The sequence below is a fragment of the Synchiropus splendidus genome, chromosome 7 (assembly GCF_027744825.2).
Source record: "Synchiropus splendidus isolate RoL2022-P1 chromosome 7, RoL_Sspl_1.0, whole genome shotgun sequence".
NCBI classification, from domain to species: Eukaryota; Metazoa; Chordata; class Actinopteri; order Syngnathiformes; family Callionymidae; genus Synchiropus; species Synchiropus splendidus.
Genome location: NC_071340.1, coordinates 6,688,743 through 6,702,086, shown reverse-complemented (window position 1 = coordinate 6,702,086; position 13,344 = coordinate 6,688,743). Strand labels below are relative to the sequence as shown.

At 42.6% G+C, this 13,344-nt stretch overlaps 1 protein-coding gene across 2 annotated transcripts in view; it reads left to right on the top strand.

The window, feature by feature from the left end:
- LOC128762065 (calsenilin-like) overlaps positions 1–13,344 on the top strand; it is a 43,302-nt gene that overhangs the window by 27,757 nt on the left and 2,201 nt on the right. Inside the window, exons 1-6 of one of the 2 annotated variants that reach the window (XM_053869867.1) lie at positions 566–8,499; positions 10,188–10,312; positions 11,646–11,715; positions 11,790–11,968; positions 12,207–12,311; positions 12,385–12,447. In XM_053869867.1, coding sequence (XP_053725842.1) covers positions 8,388–8,499; positions 10,188–10,312; positions 11,646–11,715; positions 11,790–11,968; positions 12,207–12,311; positions 12,385–12,447 — 654 coding nt within the window. In that variant the 5' untranslated portion in view covers positions 566–8,387. Of the gene's footprint in view, positions 1–565; positions 8,500–10,187; positions 10,313–11,645; positions 11,716–11,789; positions 11,969–12,206; positions 12,312–12,384; positions 12,448–13,344 lie in introns of those variants that run through there. The other variant, XM_053869866.1, reaches the window with a different exon arrangement.

Sequence of the window (13,344 nt, the reverse complement as noted above, 5' to 3'; positions counted from 1 at the left end):
TTGTGTGCTGCAGCGATTTAGCTGAAGCGAATACAGTGATGAAGAACCTCTGTCACTTGTCCAGCCCTGTGAGGTCTATTTAAAACCGCACTGGGATTTATTCTAGCAGTTTATCAATTATTTAGTTACCTGAATATTTTTGATCAGTCTGATCTACTTTTAAATTGCAGTTTGCCGTTGTTCTGTCAGTTTGGGGAGCAGATGAAATGCAAGTGGAGAGAAAGTCTGTGGTTAACCGAAGTTCTGGGATGACAGGAAATAAGAGAAGAGAAGGAGGTAGTGGTGGGCTCAAGGGGCGGGCAGGGGGTGACCAGAGACAATCAGATGGAAAAGGAGTGCAGCGGTGAAAGGGAGCTACCACAAGATGCTCCCGCGCGGCGACTGGGGGACTTCAAATCCTGAGTGAGGGACGGGGTGGGGGGGTTGTAAGCAGACGCAGCAACAGATAAATTCAGGGAGGTGCAGCGGGAGGGAGCGGTATGTGCGGAGGAGGTCCTCACCCGAGGAGGAGGTTTGTGCTCCAGTCACTTTCCCAGGATTTCCCAGCTGGTCTGACTGAGTGCCTTCTCTCTGGATCCATATCTGGACCTGGTCTCGGATCAAACCCACAGATTGGACGTGACTGTGGTTTATAATGCCCGAGAAGTTTAGGGACACATGTTTTGGTGTCTGGCAGTTCTCCAGCGCATGTTTAGGTATTTCTCCTCTGTAAACTGGCTGCTGAGCTTACTGTAAATATTGCAAGCCTTTTAGGTGCTAAGTATTTACAGCAGATTTTTGGTTCGCAGCTAAGGTCTCAGATGGCTCGTGTGGTCGGCTTCGATAATGGGTTGTTTTATTTGCGATTGCTAATGGTGGTTGATGTTGTGGAAGATGAGAAGTTTGCCTTACGTCCGGCTCTCTGGTGTCCCCGATGTCAATGATTTGGTCGTACTTCGCTGGACTTTTTATCTGTTAATGAAAACATCTTGGACCAAAGCCGTGAAAATGGCCACAGAAACAATATGTTTTCATTTCCTCAAAGATGTTTCCAGTTCGACCAAAAGTGCAACGTGGTGTAGACTATGACGTGAAGACATGAGATAGCTGTTTGGATTAAGAGGGTGAATTTCTCCTTGTCTGCAAAGTGACTTTAAACAGCTGATGATGAATGGCTGGTGCGACTAGCCGCACTTTTACTTGTGGCTCCAGAGACAGAGTTTTTCCATATAAGTCGGCTTCCTCTGATTTCCCACGTCAGCTTCAGTGTTGACATCAACACAGCTTCGTTCTCATGCTGGATCTGTGGACGTGGCCCATGCAGTGTCTCAATTGTCGGAGGCACTTTGTAGATCTGTTGAGAAGACCCTGGTGAGAAGAAAGTTGGCTTGCTTGGATATCTCCCAGACCACTTCCTCCCATCACAAACCCTCCTCCTCCAACCTGCGGCTATGGGGATCCAAGGCATGGAACTGTTCGCCATTGGTGTGGTCATCATCCTTTTCATGGCGGTTCTCAAGCAGTTTGGCATCTTGGAGCCCATTTCGTCATTTGAAGGTAAGGGCCAGACTGCCCTGATGTAACCAGTGTCATCGTTGACAGTGTCACAGGTAACTCAATATTCATTATGAAGTCGCCTAATATTTTAAGACTCACCTTCTATGAGGTTATGGGTTTTCGGAGGTCATTGCTTCGCCCCAACACTATGGAATAGTATTAATTTTGAAAAGTCAGTAGAGTGATTTCAAAAACAAAGTGAAGCACAAGGATGAATAACAGCGTTGTCAGTGACCAACACCGGTCTTAGACTGGATCCAGGTGGTGATCTGGTTCACTTCCAAAACTGAATCATTTGTTCCTTGTCCCATTTTACACATTTGCTGTGACAGACAAACCAACACTGTCAACTGTCTCCTTGCATTGTTGTGACAAGGAAAATGAGTTAATCCAGATAGTAAAGTTCATGGGTTTATTATGTGTGTTCTTGTAGTGCAGACAAAAAAATACCTGCTGTCCGTCTGTACTCTTTGTGGTTAATGAAAGCACAAATGCAAATAAGGTGTGAAAACATACAGCTTAAATAAATGTGCCTCAATAATATTGGGTAAAAAATACCCAACATGTTTTTTACCAGACTGGACTCTTGGGTGCCTTTCCTGTATCTTCAGCATCAACTCCTTAATGGAACACCATAGTCAAAAATGAGGTAAATTTCTTAGGTCAGTTTCTTTCTGTCTTCCATCTTCAAGCATCATTTGGCAGACACTCAGAGTAGAGCGAGAGAAATGTAGGTGTTTATTGCAGTTTTTTTTTTTTTTTGACGAAACCTGCTGGTCTTTAATCGTGCAGACTTCCTTTCCGTGGCTTGTGTTCAAAGGTCCAATGGGGTCATGTGCGAGTGCCAGATCAGTTAAACTCCAAGCATGTTTGTTGTGTTCATTAGCTCAGGACAGAGTTGCGGAGCCGTTAATGACACTCTGATACTTGTGTTTATGCTTCACCTGCTTGCTCAGGTTTATCTCATTAATGAGACTGTATTTCCAAAGGCAAGAGACAGTGCTGCTCTTCGGGCGATCCAGGTCGTCTGTGTGAGGGATTTGGGCTGGAGGCCAGCCAGAGTGCCCTGCGGTCAGTGTGCCAAGACAATTACAGCTCCAGCCGGCACTTTAGCTCTCACCATGCAGCCTTGCTTCATAAGGAATAAATGTGGCAGAAACCCCTGTAATGTTCTTTCATTATTTATCGCTCAATTTTGTCTCTGCAATCCTTTGCTCCAATGAGCAACAACGCCCCCTGTCTGCACATCCACTGTGACCGTCCGTAGCCCGAGCCCACACCCTGGTTTAGCATTTCTTCACATCAATTATACATGAAGTATTGAACCGGCTTTCTCTGAGGCAGCCTAAATATGGAGCCTGGAACTCCTGCAGGACTCTGAAGGACACTGGTCATCCCTGATGAGCCCCCAAATACGTGACAGGCGCTATTTCAGGAGAACACGTCACCTGACTTGTTACCTCGTCTCAACTTGGTTGTGCTCTGACAACCAGCCACATCTCAGGATGGTTATTATAGGAAGTCATCATGTAATGACACCCAAACATTTGAAAGAAAATTAGGTTTTATTTTTCATGATGGAGTGGACCGAGTATCTGTTTTCAAACGCTATTCTTCTGTGACAAACCTACACACTGACGTTGAGCCAGCTGGTTTGTTTGGCTGTTCCCCTCAGCCCCCTTAACCCCTTTGGGAGAGCAAACCCCCTTTTATCAATCATCTTTCTCACAGTAGGATGTGCACCTTACCATCCTACAGCCATGATAATGTGGCGACTTAATAAGCTTATCCATGCAACATCTGTCACCATTTGTCACAGAGAGTGACAGGATCAAGGCTAGTTGTGTGTAAATCGTAAACACAGCAGCCTATTGTCCATCATCATCATCACTAAATCACATTGTGTATCCCACTTCTGACACCCTTTGTTACAGAGCATGTTCAGGTTTTTCACCCCTGAATGCCACTCCTGACCATAGCACATGCACATGGCATGTTTCTTCATCTGTGGCCAATCACCAGGCTCAAACTATTCTTGGACCTTGCTTACATTTGTCCATCCCACATCAGAGTTGCTACTGCACAAATGGAAATGTGGTTCAGCAGAGAGAGATTTTGGAGCATTATCTTCTGGTGAAACCACGGATGGTATCTCCATTCTGGTTTGGGGCTTTTGCAATATGAGTGTCTGAAAGTCCTGTAACACTCCTGAGCCATCAGCAGTCGAAGATCAGACTAAAAATGTAAACGTCGAAGCAGCATACTGCTACGATGTGACAACCTAGTAAAAGCCTGTGAGAGTTTCATTTTGAAACAATTCTTCGTTTATAGTTTGATGGGCAAATGGGGAGGTAAGACTTTCACTTTACTAGCTTCAGTGCTGTATTGATTTCAAATCCATTTTAAACAAGTGATGAGTCGACTTCCTCTGAACCAGGTGGAATCTAAAGAGCTGCCGTCGTTTCCCGCACTGCATTAGAAGGCCTTTATCTGTCAGTGGACCAAAAGCAACTTCATTTGATGCATTATTCACATCATTACCACTTGGATGCATTGATTTGAGGAGGAAATGCAGATTGATAATCATGAGTTGAGTGGATTACCTGCGCTGTGAGGATCTATTCATGTTAATGCTTGCTTGGCGCTTTGTCATGAAGGTCTAAGTTGTTTTGTGTAAGGTGTATGACCAATGTGAGGAGATGAGACCAGTCTTTGTGATTCATCTGTGGTGTGGGGCTGATAGTTCTGTTGTGTACTGATTTTGGAGTTGGACTAATCTTGGTTTATTTTCTGCAGTTTGGATGCTTGTGAAGTGTTAAACGTTAGTAAGTGTTACAGTTCCACTGTACTCTACACATGATAACTCACGGTGTACAGGTCTGACATCTCTGGTACATGGGTTACTATGTCAGTTAATGCATCCCAAAAGAGCCGGCCCCTGAATGAGAACTTGGTATATCTGGTTCTAAAAACAAAGCCCTGACACAGAGGGCCTGCTTGAAACTTTGAAGAAATGAAGCAACTGACCAGAGAATCATGAGTCTCTCTGAGCTGTGTCCATCACTGACACCGAAGTAAGTCAGTTGGAAGAAACCATGTTCATGTTCGGCAGGGTAGCCAGCGATAATGGTGAAAATAGAAGGTTTGGGGAAATAAATTGAGCTTAGTAAAATAGAAATATAGGAAGACATGCAAAAATAAATAGACAAAATGAGGGTAAAGCTGGTTGCACTGTCAACTTAAAAGCCAAAAAAAGGAATTGGTTAAGCTGAACGGAGGAACAAATCAGAGATCTTACCACTGAGATTGAGTGAAAGAACTGGAAAGCATTAATGAAGGTTCTTGTTGAAGTTCACAAACGGTCAAGTATGAGGAGAGATTCGCCCACTTGGAAGCAAAGCCAGAGCCAAAACATGACGATATATTAACTGCCAGAAGACATGGATGCTATTGATCTCAGGCTCTTCATGGAGAACCTGATCAAGGTGGGATACAAAGAGGAATCGTTGCTCATCTAGGTGAAATTCCAGCAAGAAGTGAAATTCTAAGTTCTCAAAGCAGAATGCTAGCTAGAAACGTCACCGTCAATGACGAGAGCAGGATCACTTTCACACACAATTACTCACAAAAGCTCTAGGAAATGATGGCAAGCTGAAGCTGACAGTTCAGTTCCAAGGTGGTACAGAGGATCCCAACCCAGAGGAGGCATATTCATTCATGTTCAGAAACCTTCTGAAGTCCTGCATGAAGAAGTTTAATGACACAGTCAAAAAGATGAGTAATTCTCTCACGCAGTGAGTCTCGCAGTGATCAGCAGTTGATCAGCAGTTGAGCTCTGACTATATTTAGCAATCTCCACTTTACAGGTCATGACGATAGAAATCAACTTGAGTGTCATTGAAGCACCTACTGTAAAGCTGCTGGTCAGTCTGGGCACAGTCTGTCTCTCTTCCTTTTCAATCCTTCAGATGAGGTTCAGATTAAAGAGCTGTTTAGGTTTGATGTGTGGTTGAAATATATTTATCATTCATTCATTCATATGCAAAGACTATGGTGTTCGAGCTCTGCCATTTTGCAGGAATTTAAAATCGTTTTGAAAAAATGCTGATATGAAAAATTGATAGATTGGAATTCAATGAAAGATGGGCAAGGAGATGTGATGATTTGTTTCTGATTTTATTAAATGGGATATTCAGCTATTTAAATTTGGTCCAGTTTATTCCACATTTGACATTGACATCCAGAACACCATATACACATTGTTTTTGTTCTTTGACTGTACAACTCAAAATACGAGTGGCAGAGAAGTATGCTGGAGTGGCGAGACATGTATTCCAGGTGTGAGACAATGGTGAGGCTGCAGGTGTAAGTTCAAAGTGGAGGTGGGACTGCACCAAGGCTCAGCTCTGAGCCCCTTCTTGTTTGCCATGGTGATGGACAGGTTGACAGATGAGGTTAGACAAGAAGCCCCTTGGACCATGATGTTTGCAGATGACGTTGAGATCTGTGGTGAGAGCAGGGAGCAAGTGGAAGATAAGCTAGAGAGGTGGAGGTCTCCCCTAGAAAGGAGAAGAATGAAGGTTAGCCGCAGTAAGACGGAATACATGTGTGTGAATGAGAGGGAGCCAAGTGGACAGGTGAAGTTACAGGATGCAGAGATAAAGTACTCAACTATCCAGGGCAATGGTGTGTGAAAAAGTGTGAGAAAGAGGTGAAGAAGTGAGTGCAGGCAGGATGGAATCATTGGACAAAAGTGTCAGGTGTGATGTGTGACAAAAGGGTGTTGGCAAGGATGAAAGGGAAGGTGTACACAACTGTGGTCAGGCCAGCAATGTTCTATGGTTTGGAAACAGTGGCACTGAGGAAAAGACAGGAGGCAGAGCTGGAGGTAGCAGAGATGAAGATGCTGAGCTTCTCTCTGGGAGTGAGCAGGATGGATAGGATCAGGGACCAGTATATCAGAGGGACAGCACATGTCAGGTGTTTAGGAGACAAAGTCAGAGAGGCTAGATTGAGATGGTTTGGACATGTACAGAGGAGAGAGAGCCAGCACATTGGTAGGAAGGTGTTGAGATTGGAACTGCCAGGCAGAAGGTGGAGAGGAAGGCCAAAGAGGAGATTTATGGAGGTGGTGAAGGAGGACATGGACACAGGAGACACAGGAGTAGAACATTGTGCTTGGACGTCTATCGTCACCATCCACTTATCCGAGCAGGTGTGAGGGCAAATATTGTGTGAAGAGGCCAAGACTTGAAACATGAAACATACTGGAGCCACGTTAACTGGTTTCTGAAGCAGTTCTGTTCATGAAGGTCTCATCCTGCCCCTGGTTCTTTTTCGAACCCAAAGCTCTTTCCCATAGATGACAATGGTGAGATAGACTGGTAAGTCCAGAGCTGGGCATTTTAAAACACTCTGCATATGCATAGGGTCCAATAGAGTCTGCAGCCCTGACCAACATCAACAGTTGAGGGTCTGATCATGTTAATTTCCTAATTTATATAGACTGTTTCTACTGTTTTTTTCTTTTTTTTTTTTGTAGTTTTAAGTGAGATAAAAACAGAGGAAGGAATGGATCTACTTAGGTAATCCTAACAGTAGATAGAAATGAGCATGCTTTCATTTAGTCAGACGCACGTGTATTATTACATTAACAGTTGCTGTACACTTTATTTAGATTGCAATTGTCAATATGAATTTATAATTGTGAGTTGAACTCTGTGGTTATTGATCTGCTGTATGTGGCGCATGGTTGCAATTCAAGATGGTGAGGTCACTCTTGACGGTGGAATATTTATCCCTGAATACTTTTATTCAAGATCAAAACACATTCTAAGGATTAACAAATTCATAGTCCTTCGAGACAAAAAAAACAACATACATCATTTTTGTGTAATCTGATGTGTATTTTGGCATTATTTTACTTCATTGATATTTTTAGTCTTCGTGATGTGTTGTTATAATTCTTCACTGGACTGACGTATAATGTAATCCCCAAATTATCCACTAGAGGGTAGCAGCGGTCGCCGTGGTGATCCCGGGATAAAGTGTCTCAGGTCCGAAGGGAGGAGACTTTATTACAGTACAAGACTGGCAAGGCTCCTCTGAGTCCATGTGATGTTAAATCTGTTCTCACAGTCCCAAAGGACTCTCAAGGACGTTTGTCGAAGTAGGTCACTGAGATGACTTACAAGGCTAATGTTTAATAGTAACAGAATGTGTCTTTGAAACCAAGATGTGGTTAAGTTTATCCTCCCTAACTTGCAGATCTGCCTTTCGCTGCTGAACTACAGCCTTAGGTGAATATTTCTGATGCACAGTGGTCAGTGGTACCATATTAAAAGTGGACAAAATGAAATAAAATGCTCCCAGTTTCAATTATGAATCTTTTAAATTGTGTTTTTATTAGTTTTATTTGTCATATTATATTTAAAATATGTGTTGGTCAATTTGTGTATATAGAAGATTTTCTCCAGTTTTCAACTCTTGATCTACATCTGTCTGCTCCCGAAAGTCCATTAGAGCACTGGAAAAAAAGCCATCAATTAGAACATGGTATGAGCGGGCTGCCTGCGGGGGGCTAAATAGAGAAGCCGCAGTCAGAAAAAGTGACGAGTGATGAGTGACTGACACTGATTCAGAGGCAGGGAGGAGACGAGGGCTGCCGGGTTGAACATATCTTGATAGAGAAGTGGTGAGAAGCATGTTGATGGAGGAGCAGGAACATTCCCTGGAAGGCAAGAAGAAATTGCAGGGAGCAAGAGCAAGGTGGACGTATTAAAACCGTCTTGCTGTCGCGGGACGAGAAGGAAAGAACGGTGGAGGGGAAGACTTTTGAAGAAGACGGCAGGATGAGTGTAAGGTGGGAAACAGAGGGGCTGCAGACGGTTGGCATCGTCTGTCTGGTCATCATGTTCCTCAAACTCATGCACCTCCTGGGCCTGATTGACATCACAGAGACCGGTGAGATGACCCACAACGGGCTGATGATCTACTGCTGAGTATCATCTAAGTACAGTTTAGGGAGGCTGTGATAGATGTTGACAGTGACACACTTGGACCAAGGCACATGTCCTGCATCAGCCTGCTCTCAGTTCACCACATCTAAAGTGTGTTGGTAGTTGTGTGTTAGCATTTTGATGGTGACTATTTATGAAGCTGTTTTCCTGACTAAAGCCATGACCGTCACACCGTCACTCGCAGCTTTGTATTTATATTTTAGTGTTTGATTAGTGTAATTTTCATGACTCAAGCATGTCTTAACAGCTGCGTCATTGCACTTTTCCGAAAGCTGTGTATTGTTGGACGGGACTAAACGTGATTCACACTGTGAAACACAGTCTCTCTCTCCAACACTTTGCATTTGTTGTGAATTGTATACCCAATACAATCTGAGCGGCAATGTGTACAATGCTGAATGATCAGTTGTGACACAACACTCACACAACATTCAATATAAATTGTGAAATTAATATAATCAGACCCTCAATCTGGTGTCAATGTGTACACTTTCAGCAAGTATTGAGAGTTTTTTTTACGTTGAAATGTCGCAAATTTAATGTAAGCTCATACAACTCGGATTCAGATCTAAAATGTCTAACATGTAAATACACACTTTGTTCAACTGTGCCATGTGACTAAGCTGAAATACAGCTAGTAAATCTAATCTAAATCTGCAGGTGAATCTTGTGTACTGTGTGCCCAGATTGTGGAGCAAATTGTTAGAAATTTGTGGACCAATTAAAAAGTAAATTGTTGACATTTTTGTCATCATTTCTATAATACAACAGGAAACTGCAGTAAAAATTAATGTCTAGAGAAGGGTTTCGGAATATATGGAAGGATCACAAGCTACTTCAACCTTAGTTCTTTTTTTGAGTACAAAAACACACATAATAGGCAGATTTGTGGTCCTAGAGTGAAAGAACTTTTCCAAGGGATATTATGTGGAGAATTCTGCCACACATCTTGGCATAGTACCAAAAGGGGTCAGAGGTCATCAGCACTTCTTGAGAGAGACCTTTGTTTCACAGTAGATTTAATTTCACTTCTCTGCTGGAGGTTTTTCCAGAAAAAGGTCACGTCAATTGTATCTCTGGTCTGATTTGTCTCTCTGTTTTGTTTCTTCCTCCTACTCTCACTCTCTCCCGCTGCTCTCCTCTCTTTCACTCCATCTCGGTGTCAACACCCTCTTCTTCTGTTCTCTCTGTGTAAAAGATGGTAAGTGTACGATGACAGTGAAACCCAAGTAACTGAGATTATTGGGGAAAACTTCCTGTTATGTTTTACGTCTCCCAGCTGTGCTTTCTCTTATTGTGTGAATCAATTGCTGCAAATTCTGGCAGAAAAAAAAATCAAAAGTGAATGAATTGGTGACACATCCGCCATAAAGAAAGTATCCCTCCTTCCTTTACATCCCTCCCTTACCTCCTTTATTTGATCCTGTGCAGTTATTGGCTGGTCTCTCCTAAGTGGCACATCTGCTCTCTGGTCAATGCCTCCCTGTGTGACCCCTGACCGTCCCCGAATGTCGGCCTGCATCCCCCCACACTCAACATTGCCCCATCCTCCTTCCCTACGTCTGTCTCTTGTCTTTTTTGCTTTGTATCCGTCTATCCATCCTCTCCTGTCTCTCTCTCTCTCTCCCACAGAGAGCAGCGACAGTGACCTGGAGCTGTCGACGGTGCGTCACCAGCCCGAGGGTCTGGACCAGCTGCAGGCCCAGACCAAGTTCACCCGGAAGGAGCTCCAGTCTCTTTACCGAGGCTTCAAGAACGTACGTGGCGAGGTCTAAAACTGTGGATGAATCAGGAAACACTCTAGTCTTATTAAACACGTCAGTGACGTCCTAAACCTGTGTGTATTAATGGTTAATGCTTTCTTCAACAGGGGTTGAAGAAAGAACAGGGGGCTGGAGTGGGTGCAGGGTTTTTTTTCTGGCCAATTAACACACACAGCTTCACCAGTCAGGTCTCAACACTGTAATCAGTTGACTATCAGTCTGGCGCTGCCCGTTTCAGTGGACAACGCAGTGCTTAAACTGCATGTGCTTGACTGGTTGGAACAAAAACCCGCCACTCCCCAGCCCTTTGACGACCAGATTGAGGACCCTTGTTCTGTAATATAAGTGATTTCCAAAAGTCATATTTTTAAATATGAAGATTTCTCAAAAATAAAGTCGATCAACATATAAAAATGTATAAGTAATATTAGGGTCAGTTACTAAGAGCTGGGTCCCTAGTCCGCTGTCCAAAATGAGTTGATCAGAAGTGCCTTCCAGAAGGCAGTAGTTAGAACAGAGGAGGGGTAGACTGTGAAAGGTCGCATATGAAGGCTTTGTTTTTTCGAGGCAGGCATGTTCAACATGTGTAAGAGTGGGCAGATGGCAGCTGATGATTTTTTTAGTTCATAACTGTGCTGCTGTCTGTGGAGTGTCTCTAAACATTCAAAAGTAACAATAGTTTAAAGATTCAATTCTAGTGTATTTACAAAATACTGGTTATGAGTAGAAGTGAACTCCAAATATACCTTTATATATATATTTAAAGAGTGGTAAAGGTACTGTTAAATGCAAATGTTTTGCTTCTGTTTGACTGTTAATCAAAATTGTTTCTGTCTTGTGAACTGAAGTTGTTGTAAAGCACTGGTCAGCAGTAGCAGTGGTCCTGTGCTACATGAATTAACCGGACCTTGACCTTTCAGATTATTGAGGCTTAGTTCGGTCTTCAGCTGTGACCCTTCTCTCGGTTTTAATGATTTTGATTTTTGATATGATGTTCCAACTCACAATTCCTGGTTTCAGGCCTCCAATAATGTAAAAAGTTTATTTTCAGTTCAAAGACAAACATATTGGGGAACTTGATTACCTCACCATAATAAACTTGGAATATGTGTTTGTTACTCATTTTAACAAAGTTTCTTCAGCACCACAAGGACATTTAAAAAGTGGGAGACAGATTTAAACTTGATTCTTGGTCATTCTCATCGTATAAACCAAACATTGTGTTGAGACTGAGCCAATACAGTGAGTCAATTTTAACATTAAAAATTGGCAGCTGCTACACATGTATTTAATAAATAATCTATATCAATATCCTTCTGACCTGCAGGAGTGTCCCAGTGGCCTAGTGGACGAGGAGACGTTCAAGTCTATCTATGCCCAGTTCTTCCCCCAGGGAGGTAAGTTTTGCATCCCTTTTGACTTTCTTCAGTCTGAAATTGAAACCTGCTCACCTGAATTTGTGCCTCCATAGATGCAACCACCTATGCTCACTTCCTCTTCAACGCATTCGACATTGACAGAAATGGTTCCATTCGCTTTGAGGACTTTGTCATCGGGCTTTCTGTGCTGCTCAGAGGTTCAGTGACGGAGAAGCTCAACTGGGCCTTTAACCTTTACGATATCAACAAAGATGGCTACATCACCAAAGAGGTACGCATGCTGCTTCACAAGCTGACGGCTTGTCTGAAGCTGTTATGGGATTTCAGGATTTTTTTTATTGAACATGCATATACACAAGTGAAATAAAAGCTGTCTTTCTCTTTTCTTGCCATTTTGTCACGCCCAAGAAACATGCACGAACTAGAACATAACGACTGTCCCTTAGTGCTTTCAGAATAATCAACCTCAAAGGATTTCTAATAGCATCTAACATCACTGTGCCCTACAGGAGATGCTGGCCATCATGAAGTCCATTTACGACATGATGGGCAGATACACATATCCGTGTGTGAGAGAGGACGCGCCATCCGAGCACGTCGACAAGTTCTTTCAGGTTGATATTCAAATGAAGCAGACTGATTGATGTTTACTGCTGAGTCTTATCACAGACTTTTTCTCTCATGCAGAAAATGGACCGAAACAGAGATGGTGTGGTGACCATTGAGGAGTTTATCGAGACCTGCCAGAAGGTTTGCTTGTTTTTAGCTGCTCACTTCAGTTGTGTTTGCCTTTGTCTAGTCTACTTCCCTCCTACCTTCTACCAGAGCAAGAACAAAACATATGTCATCTGAAACCTAAGTAATATATTTCTTTTAAAATTTGACAAAATTAACCAGTTTAAGTAGTTCATTGTAGGGTGACTGGGACTCACCATTTTAGTACGAGAGAATAAAAAGTAGACTACCATAAGACAGTGGATAATGCTGATCTAACACGTTATCGCTGGTTACCCAATAAAGAGGTCAGGTGTTGTTTGAGCAAGTGTTTAAAAAATCTAAAATGTATCATGCTTTTAATCATTTCAAAAAAACAGCTGGTGGTTTGGGATGTTATCTATCACTCAAGAAAGTAATGTCAATGAGAAATGGAAACCCAAACTCAAGCTCATACATATGATGCAGATACGCGGATTATGTTTGAAACATTATTTCATTTTGAAGGATCATCAACATCAATTCCACTGACACACAATTTGAAAGACGAAAGACTTATTTAATTTTGTGTACAAAAAAAAATTCAATAAAGTTGATTCCATATACCAACGTAAATTCATCTTGTCGGAGAACAGGAGGTCTCAGCTCTGTAAACAAGCTTGGCTGAGTGCACAGAAGCAGAGAAAGTTGTGACAATATTAGCGCAGGTTAGAGCAATTTGTTGACAGTTTTTGAGGAAGAAGATTCATGCAAACAAAGGATGTATTTGTATTCAGTCCACTTTGATATGGAAGCGAGGACTCATGCTTGACAGAGGATGAAGGGTCTGACGCTGCATACTGTAGTTAGTTGGAGTTGGACATTGGTTGGCTCCATCACAGTGACTGGTCATCTAAAACTAAAGATGAAATGGGTGTTATGCTCTCTTAGGAA